Below are 18,285 nucleotides of genomic sequence, written 5' to 3' on the forward strand. Positions count from 1 at the left end.
TGATCGCTGCCTGGCACAGCTGTGCCAGGCAGCGATCTTGTCACACAGTAACGCTGCTTCTCCTCTGATCATCTGTCAGTGTGAGATGAGAGGAGAAGTGGCGTTACTATGAGTCAGATCGCAGGGCAGCGATCTTGTCACAAAAGAAAAAAAAGTAAAGAAAAAAAAGCAGGTATGCAGGTTAGGGCTAGGGTTAGGGCTAGGGTTAGAGCTAGGGTTAGAGCTAGGGCTGGGATTAGGGTTATGGGTGTGTTGGTGTTAGGTTTGTGGTTGGGGTTATGGTTAGGGTTGGGATTAGGGTTAGGGGTGTGTTGGGGTTAGGGTTGGAATTAGAATTGGGGGTTTCCACTGTTTAGGTACATCAGGGGCTCTGTAAGTGCAACATGACGCCCGCAGACCATTCCATCAAAGTCTGCATTCCAGAACGTCACTACTTCCCTTTCGAGCCCCACCGTGTGCCCAAACAGTAGTTTTCTCCCACATATGGGGTACCAGCATACTCAGAACAAATTGGACAACAACTCTTAGGGTCCAATTTCTCCTGTTACCCTTGTGAAAATAAAAATTGGGGGCTAAAAGATCATTTTTGTGGAAAAAAATGATTTTTTTATTTTCACGGCTCTACATTATAAACTTTAGTGAAACACTTGGGGGTTCAAAGTGCTCACCACACATCTAGATAAGTTCCGTGGGGGGTCTAGTTTCCAAAATGGGGTCACTTGTGGGGAGTTTCCACTGTTTAGGTACATCAGGGGCTCTGCAAACATGACATGACACCCGCAGACCATTCCATCAAAGTCTGCATTCCAGAACGTCACTACTTCCCTTCCGAGCCCCACCGTGTGCCCAAACAGTAGTTTTCTTCCACATATGGGTTACCAGTGTACTCAGGACAAATTGGACAACAACTTTTGGGGTCCAATTTCTCCTGTTACCCTTGTGAAAATAAAAAATAGGGGGCTAAAAGATCATTTTGTGGAAAAAAAATGATTTTTTATTTTCATGGCTCTACATTATAAACTTCTGTGAAGCACTTGGGGGTTCAAAGTGTTCACGACACATCTAGATAAGTTCTTTAAGGGGTCTAGTTTCCAAAATGGGGTCACTTGTGGGGGGTTTCTACTATTTAGGTACATCAGGGGCTCTCCAAATGCGACATGGCATCCTATCTCAATTCCAGCCAATTCTGCATTGAAAAAGTCAAACGGCACTCCTTCCGTTCTGAGCTCTGCCGTGTGCTCAAACAGTGGTTTAGCCCCACATACGGGGTATGGGCGTATTCGGGAGAAATTGCACAAAAAATGTTGTGGTTCATTTTCTCTTTTTACACTTGTGAAAATAAAAAAATGGTTCTGAAGTAAAATGTTTATGAAAAAAAGTTAAATGTTTATTTTTTCCTTCCACATTCCATTCATTCATGTGAAGCACCTGAAGGGTTAATAAACTTCTTGAATGTGGTTTTCAGTACATTGAGAGGTGCAGTTTTTAGAATGGTGTCACTTTTGGGTATTTTTTGTAATATTGACCCCCCAAACTCACTTCAAATGTGAGGTGGTCCCTAAAAAAAATGATGTTGTAAATTTTGTTGTAAAAATGAGAAATCGCTGGTCAACTTTTAACCCTTATGACTTCCTAAAAAAAAAAAATTATGTTTCCAAAATTGTGCAGATGTAAAGTAGACATGTGGGAATGTTATTTATTAACTATTTTGTGCGATATCACTCTCTGATTTAAGGGCATAAAAATTAAAAGTTTGAAAATTGCAAAATTTTCTAAATTTTCGCCAAATTTCGATTTTTTTTTTTTAACAAATAAGCGCAGTTCTTATCTAAGAAATTTTACCACTAACATGAAGTACAATATGTCACGAGAAAACAATGTCAGAATCAGCAGGATCCGTTGAAGCGTTCTAGAGTTATGACCTCATAAAGTGACCCTGGTCAGAATTGAAAAAATTGGCCCAGTCACGAAGGCAAAAACAGGCTCGGGTGCGAAGGGGTTAATCTTCAACTTGCTTAACTATTCACAATGACATTAATTTTGACCACGGGTGCCCAAATTTTTACATGCCACTGTAGTTTTGTTGGAAAAGATTCAGTATAACCTGAGGTTTTTTTATTGAAATCTTAATTGGTGTCCTCTTTCCAGACTTGGAAAACCCTTTGAAAGGGATTGTACTTAGAGAGGAGATTATCATCTTTCTACAGATTACATGATTCCTGATTTCTTGGTGTTCCACTTTTTAGACCCCCAGCGATCCAAACAAGTAGTTCATACTCCAAAGAGGTGTGATTAATGAATTTGTCACATCTTTCCACTGCCATGCACGACAACTATAAATATACAACACTGAGGGTCCGGCATACATTTCTGATGTAATTTGCCCCACTTTACTGGCGTAAATAATGATGAATTTGGCCACTCCATGTCCCATCGCAGCTCTGCCAACTTCGGTGATGCTGTCCAAGATTGGCGTAAAAACGCTAACATTTTTGCACAACTTTGACTTTTGATAGGTTCTACCAGCTGTTTAGAAAAGTACCTTGCGCCAAATTTTGCTACTTTTTGACAACAAAAAAATAGCAAAGAGGGATGATAACGTGCCCTTTTGTTTGTTAATTTGTTTTATCTAGGTTTTTATTTTGAGAAGTTGTATTTTAAAATGTTTTTTTTTTTTTCTTATTTCATTTTAGAGTGAATATCCTCCAGGACAGAAGTTATCAGCCGGTAATGAAAGCAATTTATTAAGTGTGAAAAAGCCCCTGGTGTGCAGAACCCACTCACTGCCAAATGACAGCTACATGTTAAGGACAGAACACGTGTGCGCAGAGTGCCAAGCAAAAAGAAATCTCTCCTACCGGAAATCAGGTACTCTATAGGAAATGTACTTTGTAAACAAGTTGTAATAAATCACAAGATATCAGAGGAGCTAATGACCTTAGTTACTTAGTTGGCCAGGGTAACATAGCAGGGTGGTTTGGCCTTTCTAGGGTACAGGTATGAGGTGATAGCCAGAGTTGGATTACGGTATCTGATTTTCGAGATAAATTGTAAGTAGTTCTTTCCCTGACACTTCCTACCACTGACCCTATTGCACCTCTTTATTCCCAAACAGTCAAAGGCATATACATTATATAGGAAGACCATTCTGAAATGTGGCCCTTCAAGGGAGGGCCAAGTCCATTTTGATCCCATGTGTTTTATTGAAAAGTGGTGAGAACCTGTGCAAGACTCCCTGCTGTAGAGTAGGAAATGATGCCCGTGGATTATGGCAAGGGAGTTTAAGGGGATACATTCCTTGTTCTCAGCAGCAAAATATGCACTATACCTGGACTGAATTTTTCCCATCTTGCACTATAAGATATTGTGCAAATATTGAATTACTTTCTCTTTTCCTTATGATATTTTATTTGAGCCCATGTTAATCCTAGTTAATCTGAAAAATTATAATGCCAGTCATGCCTATAAAGGTCTGTTGCTGCCCATCTTTCCACTGTGAAAACAATGGACACTCCAATCTCTGTGCCCGCAGGATGAAGATGGTGGGGGGGTTACCTGATTATAATATGTGATGACATCCTGACTGTCCCCATCTTTACACAGGCTCTGAACATGCCCAGCTTTTAAACAAGTACAGGATATTTTGAGTAGGTTTCCTGAAAATTTTCTGCAAATTTGTGCTGTGAAAAAAACCCATATCACAAATAACAATTGTAATCTAACTTAACTATTGAATGAAGAAGGACTGAACTCTAGTCTGTGAATTCACCATAAATACTGTATGCAATATGAATAAAGTGCCGAGGTTAGTAGATATCTACCTGTTCAGACTTGATCAAAATTTTAAACTTTCAAAAAAAGTTATAATGAAAACAGATGCAAATTTATGTCAACTATACTGATCGAGAAGAACATTAAAACCACTTAATATGGGCCGCCAAAACAGCTGACTCATCACGGCTTGTTCTTCTCTACCTCTGGTGGTGTCCTTTTATCTGGCACCAAAATGATGTTCTAATAATATGTGGTCTCAATAGATCAGACTTTTGCTGTGACAAATCCCACAGATGATAGCTTGAACTGATATAATTTGAAGGCCAAGTTAAGATCTTAAACTCTTTGCCATGTTCCTCACACCATTTGTAAATAATTTTTACAGTGTGGTAGGTCGCTCTATCCTACTGAAAGAGACCACTGCCATTAGGGCATACTGTTAACATGAAGGAGTGTCTAAGTATCATCCACATGAATATAGCATTATAGTGCCTTCTCCATCCCATCATCTACTTATGTAAAAGTAAACATAATGTATTAGATCAGACCGTCTGCTTCTCTTGTTCCATAATTGATGCTCGCATGCCTAATGTATTAAACAAAACGACCAGATATCACTCATGGCTGGTGACCATTCTCAGACCCTACTAGAAAAAAAGCATGAAGATCATTGTGCACATGACTTGACATGCCCACCGTATGCACTTTTAGCAGTCAACACAGATTAATTAATATAGTCACTCTCACTGGTCTGAAACTACGCGGCAGATTGTGATGCTTTGGGTGTTCAGACACCTATTATAGCCAGCTTTATTATTTTCACTAATATCTTATTCAGTTTTATGTTTTTTTCATTGAACCAGGAGGGCTAGTCTTCACCTCCCATGTCCACCAGTGAGCTCTGGGCACACGTTACCCTGTTGTAAGTCCTTCTGTTACCATGGGTAGTAGTTACCAACCACTGCATACCGAATGCACCTCACAATACTCAGCATTTGGGTACATACCCATATGTTAGAAAAAAAAGGTTCCCGATATCAGGACCGAAAAAACGGATGAGTGTCATGCAAGTACAATGCGATTTTTCTCACATCCGTATGACATGCGTATGCAATGCGTTTTTTTATCTCTGCAACTATTTTTCTACACTCATTTACAGGACCATTTACAGTGATCTATGCCACAGAATGGTAAGGTGTCTGTAAAAAAATGGACGGCATACGGATGGTGATTTTTTTTTTCTCGCATCCATTGACTTGCATTGGCGAGTCTCGTCCGAGTTACCCAGCAAATCTCAGCATGCTGCGATTTTTTTCTCAGTCTGATTTCAGCTGAGAAAACAAAAAAATTGCAGACGAGATGTAACCCATTGAATAACATTGGTCCGAGTGCAATCTGATTTTTTTATCTGTTTGCACTCGTCCGTTTTTCTCGCAAATGGGTACGTACCTTTTTGAAGATGCTCTGACAATTTGTATAGCCAACATAATTTGGCCCTCGTCAACATCAGGTCATCTTATTTGCCCATTTTCTTGCTTCCAACACATTTACTTTACAACTGACTGTTCACTTGCTGCCAATATATAATGCAGCCCTTGACTGGTGCGATTGTCACAACATAATAATTGATATTCACATTATGTTTAATGTTATGGCTGATCTGTATGTCTGCTTCTTTTAACAGATTTGTTTGCTTTTTATATTTTTATAATATGAAGATTTCTTTTTTCCTTTTTTTTTATTTGGTAAAGGCAACAAGATTAAATGGAAGCATACATTTGGATACGTTTTCTACCATGCAAAACCTTTACCTTACCAGTTAAATGGTTTAACCTGAGTGTGTAAATATTTTAAAAACACAATTGCTAGCCAAAAAATGAATCTGCAAATATAATCTTCAACAAATTACCATTGTCTTGATGTAGACTAAAGACCCCCATACACATTACACTAGCATTGGCCAAAACAGCCGATACTGACGAGTTCGGCTGACATTTTGATGTACGTGGAGGTCTTCCAACAGATAATGTTGTGGGACATAAGGATCCAGCATTCCCGATTTCATCCTGCCTATCTGTTTGTCCTGTATGAGATGAGCCATAGCCTGTATACAATATGTATGCCAGATATATTTGGAGGAGTCGAGGAAGATATTTGTTGGCCGAACAATTGACAAAACCATTGTTCGGCCAACATAAGGTGTATGGGCGCTTTGTAGTTGGAGGTGTTTTAGAAACCAAATCCCATTGAAGATAATATACACCCCAACATTTCAGATGCTGCAGAAAATTATCAGCCAACTAAAATATATGAAGGGCTTATTTTTAAAAAGTAGTGATAAAAAATAATTCAGAGGGTGTGAAGAAATTGGAATTCTAGCTGCAAGTACAGTTTTGTTAGATATTGGAGAGAGATTTTACTAATGTATTGTGCTGTACAGGAGAGGATAGCATTCCAACCATGTTCAAATGTCTTTAAAAGGATTTTATTATTCATGGCCCATCTTCAGCAAAGGTTAATAATATTTAACTGGTGGGCATCCAACCCTCGGCTCCACCACTGAGTAGTTATTTAAAGGGGCTGCAGTATTACTGCTATTGCTTTAATCAACAAATGGTTCCCCAGGTTGTAAGAACTTAATGTAAATGCACTTTTATTCATATTGCCTGCTACATAATTCATGTACGGTATATATTCATGTTGTGGTTATATTTATATCTCTTCAGATAGCTTATAGTAAATATCAATTCTGTTTTTTTACTTTCACACCCATGTAGGTTCTAGCACCCATGTTGACAGCAGCTGTCTTGTTCAAAAAGCTGTGCTGAATGATGTGAAATCTGAATTAGTGATCCCAAAAATCACTGCCCCTCTACGATCACCATCTACACATAGAATGCTTCGAAGACAGGTACGTATAGCCTACGCCTGTGCTAGGAATGTCTGTAACAGTTTTTATTATATTATTTAATGTTAAAGAATTTTTTTAAAGAAACCCACCCTGTTGATATGCTGATCACAGCGGATGTGACTCCTGTAAGTTGATGAGACGAGTCGATATTGCTTAGCCACTTCTGGAAAAATATGGTATTGCATGGAGTCAATTGAAATACATGTAATACAAAGCCTGGTCAAATTCTTTCTAGAGCCTTTCTGCCCATAAAAAATATTTGATTATTTTTTTATTAATGACATTTCATTAATTATCTTGTAATGTATAATTTCATTTGATGTATGGGTCATTATTTTTGGCATTACAGAAAGCGGTCCAGAATGATTCATTTGAAATGTTTTCGGATAACAAGGAGAGTGACCAAGATGAAGCCGCAGAAAATCTTGTAACCTTACCAGTTTGCCAACTGCCTACAAATGTGCCAACCATTCTAAAGCCAATGGATCCTGAAAGAAATATATGTGAGATGGAAAAACCAACTGTTTACACACAACATTGCCATGATACTGTTCACTGTCCAGGTGCTTCCCAGACAAACAGAAACACTTTCATAGAGTCAACCGGAGATCAAGAAAGGACACATTTATTGAATACATCTCAATGTAAAAAACATTTTAGTCTAAAAACTTGTGAGACGCTAAGATTCTACTCCGCTGCTTACTCACTAAGCCAGAAAGTAAAACTGGAAAACAGTAACAATGTAGTTTTAAGAGACATGAAGAAGTTCTACAGCATGGATGCTCACAGTGCCCTTAAAAAAACAACTTCATGGCTTGAAGACGCCAGAAGACATTCTATTGAAGTGTGTTCAATGGAAAACACTATATCTCACTACCCAGCTTCACGTTCTTGTGGCTTCATTAGTCATATACTCAATGAAAGAGAAGACTTTCAAACAGTACATAATAAAAGTGGACATATCCCTTACTGCCCAGACTGCGTGCCCTCTGGTGGGACACATGGACATCCATGCTTAGAGGCAGAAGCTTTAAGAAGACAATCGTACTCATTAGATTCAAAGGACCTCCCTAAAATTGTTGATCCCTTAGTACCAGAGATGTCAATATCCTAATTTCTAATGATAATTTTTCTATCAATTGAATTGAAAAGAAAAAAAAAAGCGCTTATTTTTGATTGAGTGTGAACATTTGTTACAAAATGATGAGCTGCTCCAGTGGCTAAAAATGGAAAAACTTGAAGGTCGGCAGCTCTGGGGAAATACTTGAACACCTGTTCTATTTGGACAAACAGCAATACAGTTTCAAAAAAGGATTTTCACGTTTCTCTAGCTAGTAAACTCATTATGTTATTTTTATTAAATAAACTCTATAGAGTGTCAGCTATACTCAAGGTGTCATATGGTCTTTAAGTTAAAGATGTATATGTAATCCAGTATATCATATTCCATAGAGCGCACATAGGATGCCTTTCAGATTGAGGGTATAGGGGATTGGTATTGCTATAGATCCTGTGAGAAAAACCCTTGGCATAGGGGCAGAACATATTTACCATGGGAAAAAAGGGCTAGAAAGAAATACAAAAGTGTCAAATAGTATACAAAGAAACAAAAAAATATACTAATATGATATTTAGAAAAAAAACAACAAGATTTTAAAATAAATTAATTCCATTGCAAAGTTTAGTATTGTTCAAAATGTTGTGAAATTCTAAAATTAAATAAACACTCCGATTAACTTATTTTCCCCCCTAAACCTGTGTATATAATATAGGGTCAGTGTGTTAATATACTCACCAGTCGCCTCTTCTCCAGTATCCAGTGTCGTTCCGCTCCTCTTTTGAGTCACGTGACTGTCTACATCACCTATGCTGTATGTGACCTGGAAGTCTCTCTTACAATGTAAGTCTATGGAGCCTTGTTCTGGTTCTCCATAGGCTTATATTATAAAAGCCGCTATAAAGCATAGTACATTGAACATTTACCCAGGTTTAGCGGGAAAAAGTTCATGGGAATGCTTCTTTAAGGAAATCTCTCAATAGTCTATATTTTCTATCCGCTGTTTGGAGTTTACAACGCCTATGCACATTTATGTTTCTCCATGGTAACAGACTACAAACAAACCCTAACCAAATGTAAATAAGCAAGAAGTTGTGGACTAATGTAATAGAATGTGACTGCAGATTACACAGGGTTTGTAGAAAATTGTAGATTTTAAATAACATTTTTAATTTTAGATGGAATACATCAATACAAACAACTGGTTGATAAGGTGGATCTTACCATGTGCATTTGATAATTTTTTAATTTGGGTGTACACTTTTGAGGTGTCATAGCAATAATGTTTACATGTAAGTGAATCATAACCATCAGATCCACATTGATATGAATATTATAAACCATCTGGAAGAATACATAGAATCAGATCAATGTCATTGCTGTAGCCTTAGCCTAGGCTGGCTATACACATTAGATAGCTCTTCACCTACAGTTCTCTCCTGAACTTTCTGTATACACATGCTGGGCACAGCAGAACATACATGTTTTCTCAGTAGGATTAGTAGAGCAAACTACGGATAGACTCCTCTAGTGGTAGCTTATCTCACTGATATCATATGGACCTTACAGTTGAAATCAAGCTGTCGAATCAGTATTTCCCTGCAGTTGGTGGGAGAGTCAGGAGGCCATTCTACACATTAGATTGCCATGGGGTTCGGACAATATACAGATAATGTGTCTAGCTAGCTTTTGGACTTATTCTCATGGCAATATATTTTATCTACTTATAGATTGTTGTGGCCCCATATTATATCACCAGATGCATCCAATTTTATACATACTGACCATTCAGACAGGGTAGTGCCCCAAAGCCCATAGGCATGTGGTGGCCATCAGCCTCCTTGTTTACTTAAGGCAATGTAGGTGCAGGGCCTCAAAAAAAAAAAATTGCATAAATCTCACAAGTACTATTTAAATGCAAATTTGCCCAAATAAATTGGACCTTCTAACAGTACTCCTTTTGGGAGAATATGGTGCCTAAGTATGTATATTTTATTGCATAGACTGATAAGGACTCCTTGTCCTGAAATAGAGGCATGACTCCTAAGGCTACATGTTCATAGACATAAAATTGGACCTATATATTTAGAGATTCAATTCTAAATTCTTTTGAATAAGAGGTGTAATATAAATATTAATAACAAAAACAACATACAATCCGGAGAATCCTTGCAATTAAGAATGGAACTTACTGAAATAATAAATTTTGAATTGTCTTCCTTTAATGCATTGTATCTAGAATTATACTGGAAGTTAGTATTATAGTTGAAAAAAAACATTTGTCCGTCAAGCTCGGTATGGAAAATATGAAGGTTGGATTGTATAGGAAGATGAAAAAAAGAAATAAATAAAAGGGGAAAACAATATTTCCTGAATCAAAAATGGCTATACAACTGGGCAACATTCCATGAAGTATTGGTGTAATTTACATAAGCATTTACCGTTTGTCATAGCAGTAAAGGAGTTGTCTGACACCACATACTCCAACCTGAATAATCTATACTGTGAAGCATTTTTGTCATTTACATCTATTAAAATGTATGTACCAGTGATCCTATACAGTACACTTCTGGCTGTTATTTTTTTTGTTTACTTCCAATTATGATCCTTTGGAAACTCCCGCCATGCCTAGTGCAGACTCGAACGGAATGTTATTACTGATGAGTGCTCTTCTATGTCACAGTGACCATGCATTTCTGATCCATGCTCCGTTCACTCATCTCCTACCCATGTGCTGTTAGTGCTTACCGCTAATACTAATCTTCAATGTGCATGCAATGATGGCCTTCCTAGTGAAGATTAGAAGTCCCTCGTGGTAAGCACAGATCTGCATACAAGTCCTTTATCTCTATATATAAATCTGAATGTGTGTGTGCGTATCACCAACCAATCACGAAGCAGCAGAGTGGGACACCAACCAATCACCAAGCAGCAAAGTGGGATGCGGTTGGAGAGCGGGGCTGAGGACGGATACAGCAGGACAGTGCATGGAGAGCAAGGCTGTGAGGAAGACAGTCTTCAGGACAGGGGCTGAATAGTGCCAGTACCCTCCCAGCCCTGTCCCGGCTAAGTCGGTGCTCCCCGTCGCCAACTGCGCTATCCCCCCTCTCCCTTGCAGCTTCCCAGCCTAAATTTAGTCCCCGTCTTCTACTGGGGCCTACTACAGCGCTAGGCCACGCCCCCGCAGGCCGCCCAATCAAATGTGCTGCAGCTCCGCTCTAGCTCCACCCACTCCACCCAGCTCCGCCCACTCCGGACGAACAAACAATCTGCGCACCTCTCTCTCCTGGTCCCAGCGTCACCGCGTGTGGTGCATGGAGAGCAGGGCTCACTCCCTGAGGCAGGGGGAAGGCACGCATTCAGGAGCGGCAATGACATTTGCTGTTCTGTGTGCACACACTGCACAGGACCTGTGATGAGGTCACAGGAGGGGGAGGAGTCAGGGGTCACATGATCAGGGGCCTCATTGTGTGCAGGATGGACGCTGCTGTCTGTGTGCTGGTTGTCATGGTACTGGATGAAGGTAAGTTTATGCTTGGGGTCAGGAGGGGTTTACAGGGTCGATGGAGCAGAGCCCTGTGTGTTTGAGGTGTATGGAGCAGAGCCCTGTGTGTTTGAGGTGTATGGAGCGGAGCCCTGTGTGTATGAGGTGTACGGAGCGGAGCCCTGTGTGTATGAGATGTACGGAGCGGAGCCCTGTGTGTACGAGGTGTATGGAGTGGAGCCGTGTGTGTATGAGGTGTACAGAGCCCTGTGTGTATGAGGTGTATGGAGCAGAGCCCTGTGTGTATGAGGTGTACGGAGCGGAGCCCTGTGTGTATGAGGTGTACGGAGCAGAGCCATGTGTGTATGAGGTGTACGGAGCGGAGCCCTGTATGAGGTGTACGGAGCGGAGCCCGGTGTGTAAGAGGTTTAAGGAGGGGAGCCCTGTGTGTACGAGGTGTATGGAGCAGAGCCGTTTGTGTATGAGGTGTACGGAGCCCTGTGTGTACGAGGTGTATGGAGCGGAGCCCTGTGTGTACGAGGTGTATGGAGTGGAGCTGTGTGTGTACGAGGTGTACGGAGCGGAGCCCTGTGTGTTCGAGGTGTACGGAGCGGAGTCGTATGTACGAGGTGTACGGAGCGGAGCCACATGTGTACAAGGTGTACGGAGCCGCATGTGTTCGAGGTGTAAGTTTGAAATGAATGCGGCCCCCCAGCTCAAATTTTTTTATGTGCGGCCCATTTACTCTGCCAAGTTTGAGACCCCTGCTGTAGAGGGAGAGAGCGGGAGAGCATGGCTGTGAAGGAAGAGAACGGGACTGTGGACGGAGAGATTGGGAGAGCAGGGCTGTAAAGGAAGAGAATGGGGCTGTGGACGGGGAGAGCAGGGCTGTGAAGGAAGAGAACGGGGCTGTGGAGGGAGAGAGCAGGGCTGTGGAGGGACACCGGGAAATGGATGTAGAGTGCGGCTGCGGAGCGATAGAATGGGATGGCGGGTGGAGAGGGGATGTTAAGGAAGACAGTGGGACCCACAGTTAGGCACTATGCCCGGGCAACGGCGAGCTCTTCAGCTAGTCTCTATATATAAAAATCAATGTGTGTGTGTATCACCAACCAATCACGAAGCATCTTTCATTTCACCAGAGCTGTTCAAAAGAAGCTAAGCTGTGATTGGTTGCTATGACCAACAGTTTTCCTTGCAACCAATCACTAAGCATCTCTCATTTCACCAGAGCTGGTTAAAAGTAGCTGAGCTGTGATTGGTTGCTATACGCAAGTTTTCCCACTTGACAACACTTTAGCAGACACTGACATGGTGGGAGAAATCTAGCATCCCCAGGAACATAAGCTCCAGCCATCGTCTGTCCCCCAGAATGGAGCAGTGAGTACATGACAGAAATGAATCCCCCCTCCCATGTGGTAACATTAAGTGACACACATGAATGTAGGAAAGTGCACATATGTGGATTTAATATTTTCTCACAGACACTTTCATGCATTATTGATGTGTTACTGTGCTCTGATGCTGTGAGTTTTTTTAAAGTGCTACTTTCCCCATATTCACTTGAATATACCCATATAACACGTAATGCTTTTCCCATAACAACCCATTAAATATGATACTATACTGCATACAGATGCTGTACATCCATGAGCAACTCAGCCGGACAAATTACAAGTTGACCTGGGATCTTAGTGAACCATGTTTCTGTGCAATTTCACTATTCTACTTTTACTGGCTTTGACGGGATGATGTGGGATATTAGGGACAGTAGTCCGGTAGCTCTGGCTGATGGGATAATGTGGCTATGCGGAGTGGGCGGGGCTATACAATCAGCTTTATATATATAACGATGTGGGATATTAGGGGTAGTAGTCCGGTGGCTCTGGCTGATGGGATGATGTGGGATATTAGGGGTAGTAGTCCAGCGGCTGTGACGGGATGATGTGGGATATTAGGGGTAGTTGTCCAGTGGTTATGGCTGATGGGATGATGTGGGATATTAGGGGTAGTAGTCCAGCGGTTATGGCTGATGGGATGATGTGGGATATTAGGGGTAGTAGTCCAGCGGCTGTGACAGGATGATGTGGGATATTAGGGGTAGTTGTCCGGTGGCGCTGGCTGATGGGACAATGTGGGATATTAGGGGTAGTAGTCCGGTGGCTATGGCTGATGGGATTATGTGGGATATTAGTAGTCCGGTGGCTCTGGCTGATGGGACGGTATGGGATATTAGGGGTAGTAGTCCGGTAGCTCTCGCTGACAGGATGATGTGGGATATAATAGTGAATGTGGCTATGCGGCATGGGCGGGTCTATACACTCAGCTTTGCTCACTAACTACCCGTAACCGTAGTTAGTTACTATGCCCAGGCAGCGCCGGCCTCTTCAGCTAGTAAATAATAAATATATTTCCTTGTGGCAAGTTTACATTTATATCTCAGTTAGAATAAATGGACAGACCAGACCAAATGGTGCTCATATACTTCAGAGAGCTGTAAGCCAACAGCTGCAATCTCTCCTGACTCCCCTACACATATGAACACTGGGCTCGCCTGCACATATGTGTTCTTTATTGTGAAATCATGGTAAGACCCCCAACAAATACAGGGTGGGCCATTTATATGGATACACTTAAATAAAATGGGAATGGTTGGTGATATAAACTTCCTGTTTGTGGTACATTAGTATATGGAAGGGGAAAAACTTTTCAAGATGGGTGGCCATTTTGGATTCAACTTTATTTTTTCTAATGGGAAGAGGGTTATGTGACACATCAAACTTATTGAGAATTTCACAAGAAAAGCAATGGTGTGCTTGGTTTTAACATAGCTTTATTCTTTCATAAGTTATTTACAAATTTATGACCACTTATAAAATGTGTTCAAAGTGCTGTCCATTATGTTGGATTGTCAATGCAACCCTCTTCTCCCACTCTTGACACACTGATAGCAACACCGCAGAAGAAATGCTAGTCTAAGGAGGTCAAATTCCTTGTAGAAATGCTTAGACCTGACACCCATAAAGTGGTGGTGCACCATCTTGTTAGAAAAACTCAGGGAACGTACCATCTTCAGTGCATAAAGAGGGCAACACATCATCAGATATCCAGTGGCATTGAGGTTTCCATTGATGAAGAATGGCCCCACTATCTTTGTACCCCATATACCACACTTTACCATCAATTATGGGTGTCAGGTCCGAGCATTCCTACATGAACAGCTTCCTGGAAAGTGGATTGGTCGTCGTGGGCCAGTTGAATGGCCACCAAGGTCTCCTGATCTGACCTACTTAGACGTTTATCTTTGGGGTCATCTGAGGGCATTTGTCTATGCTGTGAAGCTACGAGATGTGCTGCATCTGAAACAACGGATACTGGAAGCCTGTGCTAGCATTTCTTCTGCGGTGTTGCTATCAGTGTGTCAAAAGTGGGAGAAGAGGGTTGCATTGACAATCCAACACAATTGGCAGCACTTTGAACACATTTTATAAGTGGTCATAAATTTGGAAATAACTCATGAAAGAATAATATTGCACGCCCCACTTTTCAGTTTTTGAATTTCCACAAAAATTTAAAATAACCAATAAATTTCGTTCAACTTCACAATTGTGATCCACTTGTTGTTGATTCTTCACCAAAAATTTCCATTTGGCATCTTTATGTTTAAAGCATGATATGTGGGAAAAGGTTGAAAAGTTCCAGGGAGCCGAATACTTTCACAACGCACTGTATACACACACATACAGTAAATACAGTGTATACACTCTCTATAGTCAAACTTATAGGTAGCTCCTACTTCAGTACATTCAGCACCAGCTCCTGGGCCCCTCAGTGATTAAGCCCTGCCCCCAGTGACTAGGCTCCACCCTTATAGATTAGGTACCGCCTCTCAGGAACCCAGAAGTTTCTCATCTGTCTGCTGTTTGGGGCAGAAGTGGCGCAGGGCCGTCCAGACAGGAATGATCTCCTCCATGGTTCACCAGCCTCCTCACCTCCCTGATGCTACCTGTTCACGAACTGTTACTAGCACCTGAGGGGAGGACTGTGGAGCCGGAAGGAGGAGCAACTTAGGTGCACAATATCCATGCTGCGTCTGCCAAAGCCAGGCTGCCTGTGTTCAAGTTGTGCTTGTACAATAAAGTTTGCTTTAGCATAAAAAAAAAAAAGGTACTGGAGATTTGGGGCGATACTGATCAGGTCCAGGCTGGAGCCCTGGGTATAAGTGCCTGGTGATGCCCCTGATCAATGCACATACAGTTGTGGCCAAAAGTATTGACACCCCTGCAATTCTGTCAGACAATACTCAGTTTCTTCCTGAAAATGATTGCAAACACAAATTCTTTGGTATTATTATCTTTATTTAATTTGTCTTAAATGAAAAAACACAAAAAGAATTGTCCTAAAGCCAAATTGGATATAATTCCACACCAAACATAAAAAAGAGGGTGGACAAACGTATTGGCACTGTTCGAAAAATCATGTGATGCTTCTCTAATTTGTGTAATTAACCTCACCTGTAACTTACCTGTGGCACCTAACAGGTGTTGGCAATAACTAATTCACACTTGCAGCCAGTTGACATGGATTAAAGTTGACTCAACCTCTGTCCTGTGTCCTTGTGTGTACCACATTGAGCATGGAGAAAAGAAAGAAGACCAAAGAACTGTCTGAGGACTTGAGAAACCAAATTGTGAGGAAGCATGAGCAATCTCAAGGCTATAAGTCCATCTCCAAAGACCTGAATGTTCCTGTGTCTACCGTGCGCAGTGTCATCAAGAAGTTTAAAGCCCATGGCACTGTGGCTAACCTCCCTAGATGTGGACGGAAAAGAAAAATTGACAATAGATTTCAACGCAAGATTGTGCGGATGTTGGATAAAGAACCTCGACTAACATCCAAACAAGTTCAAGCTGCCCTGCAGTCCAAGGGTACAACAGTGTCAACCCGTACTATCCGTTGGCATCTGAATGAAAAGGGACTATATGGTAGTAGACCCAGGAAGACCCCACTTCTTACCCTGAGACATAAAAAGCCAGGCTGGAGTTTGCCAAAACTTACCTGAAAAAGCCTAAAATGTTTTGGAAGAATGTTCTCTGGTCAGATGAGACAAAAGTAGAGCTTTATGGGCAAAGGCATCAACAGAGAGTTTACAGGAGAAAAAAGAGGCAAAGAAAAGAACACGGTCCCTACAGTCAAACATGGTGGAGGTTCCCTGATGTTTTGGGGTTGCTTTGCTGCCTCTGGCACTGGACTGCTTGACCGTGTGCATGGCATTATGAAGTCTGAAGACTACCAACAAATTTTGCAGCATAATGTAGGGCCCAGTGTGAGAAAGCTGGGTCTCCCTCAGAGGTCATGGGTCTTCCAGCAGGACAATGACCCAAAACACTTCAAAAAGCACTAGAAAATGGTTTGAGAGAAAGCACTGGAGACTTCTAAGGTGGCCAGCAATGAGTCCAGACCTGAATCCCATAGAACACTTGTGGAGAGATCTAAAAATGGCAGTTTGGAGAAGGCACCCTTCAAATATCAGGAACCTGGAGCAGTTTGCCAAAGAAGAATGGTCTAAAATTCCAGCAGAGCATTGTAAGAAACTCATTGATGGTTACCGGAAGCGGTTGGTCGCAGTTATTTTGGCTAAAGGTTGTGCAACCAAGCATTAGGCTGAGGGTACCAATACTTTTGTCTGGCCCATTTTTGGAGTTTTGTGTGAAATGATCAATGTTTTGCTTTTTGCTTCATTCTCTTTTGTGTTTTTTCATTTAAGACAAATTAAATGAAGATAATAATACCAAAGAATTTGTGTTTGCAATCATTTTCAGGAAGAAACTGAGTATTATCTGACAGAATTGCAGGGGTGTCAATACTTTTGGCCACAACTGTATACTGTATTACAAGGATACAGAGTGCGGATACATTCGGCATAACACAAGAACCAACAAAAATTTCAGAATAAAAGGAGGTGAATGAATAAAATATTGTGAAAATATCAAATATCTTTAATTATACGAGTGGGTACGTGGTGGCTGAAAGAGACCGGCGCACACACAAAAGGAAAATGGCATGAAGAAATTCATTATAAAACGTATCCACAATCTTGCAAGGTACAAGATAAATGAGTGTAGATGGGCAGAGATAATGGGCCTACAAAGTAACCTTCAGCAATCCAAAATGCACACACAAATCACTCTGTACATACACCAACCCCACAGTGAGCAGCTGCAGCTGGAAATCGTGCTGCTAGAAAGGTACAATGTTCTCTATGGGGACAATGGAACTGGGGAAATTGTCACCTCCCAGTTACTGGTCCCAGTGGCAGCAATGGAGATCATAGAAGGTAAAGGCGTCAGATCACTGCTACATATGAGGACAATGGAACTGGGAAAGTGGTCTTCTCATAGATGTGGACAGGCTCAGTGATAACGAGTACAATGCACAGGTCACCTGTCACTATGGCCAGTCAGGAAAGGGAGCAGGCCGAGAGGTAGAAGTATTTGGGGTGCACTTGTGCAGTAAACTGGACTGGAGGAGCCATATGGAGAAGATTTACAAGAAGGGGATGAGCAAACTGTGCTTCCTACGGAAACTAATGCCAGGTGCCCATTATCCGGAAGTAGCAGCGCATGATCGCTGCGTCCAAAGCGCTGCCGTCTATTCAATGCAGGTCAATCCACATCTGATCACTGAACCGTGCCGATTCACCACGTCTAATACATTCTATTGGTGTAATTTCTCTTGTGGAGACACTGACATGCTGCGAGTGATCCGCCGGCGTCTGTGCTCGCATAGTGGACAAGAGATTTCTTGAAATCCCATCTACTATGCTGTAACATGTGGCCGCTGAGGGTTTGATGCTGCATAAGTACAAAACGTCCAACCCATAGCATTCCCGGATCGTAGGCGCATACCCTTAGTTCAATTACTGTGTGTGGCAAAATGTTAGCAATGTCCTACCAGTCCATAGTGACAAATGGCTTCTTATGTATCATATTTGCTGGGGACGTCATGTGCGGGTGTCTGATAAGCTAAATAAGCTGATCAAGAAGGCAAGCTCCGCTG

General features: G+C 41.5%; 1 protein-coding gene across 6 annotated transcripts in view; it reads left to right on the top strand.

Annotated features, from left to right (window-relative positions):
* CACNA1G (calcium voltage-gated channel subunit alpha1 G) overlaps positions 1-10,306 on the top strand; it is a 341,842-nt gene extending 331,536 nt beyond the window's left edge. For all 6 annotated transcript variants that reach the window (XM_073588056.1, XM_073588061.1, XM_073588058.1 and 3 more), the window contains 3 exons: positions 2,694-2,868; positions 6,552-6,685; positions 7,035-10,306. In XM_073588056.1, coding sequence (XP_073444157.1) covers positions 2,694-2,868; positions 6,552-6,685; positions 7,035-7,799 — 1,074 coding nt within the window. In that variant the 3' untranslated portion in view covers positions 7,800-10,306. The remainder of the gene's footprint in view (positions 1-2,693; positions 2,869-6,551; positions 6,686-7,034) is intronic.
* Positions 10,307-18,285: the final 7,979 nt, after the last annotated feature.

This window comes from Dendrobates tinctorius, unplaced genomic scaffold (genome assembly GCF_039654945.1).
Source record: "Dendrobates tinctorius isolate UK_male_01 unplaced genomic scaffold, ASM3965494v1 ptg000103l, whole genome shotgun sequence".
Classification (NCBI taxonomy): Eukaryota; Metazoa; Chordata; class Amphibia; order Anura; family Dendrobatidae; genus Dendrobates; species Dendrobates tinctorius.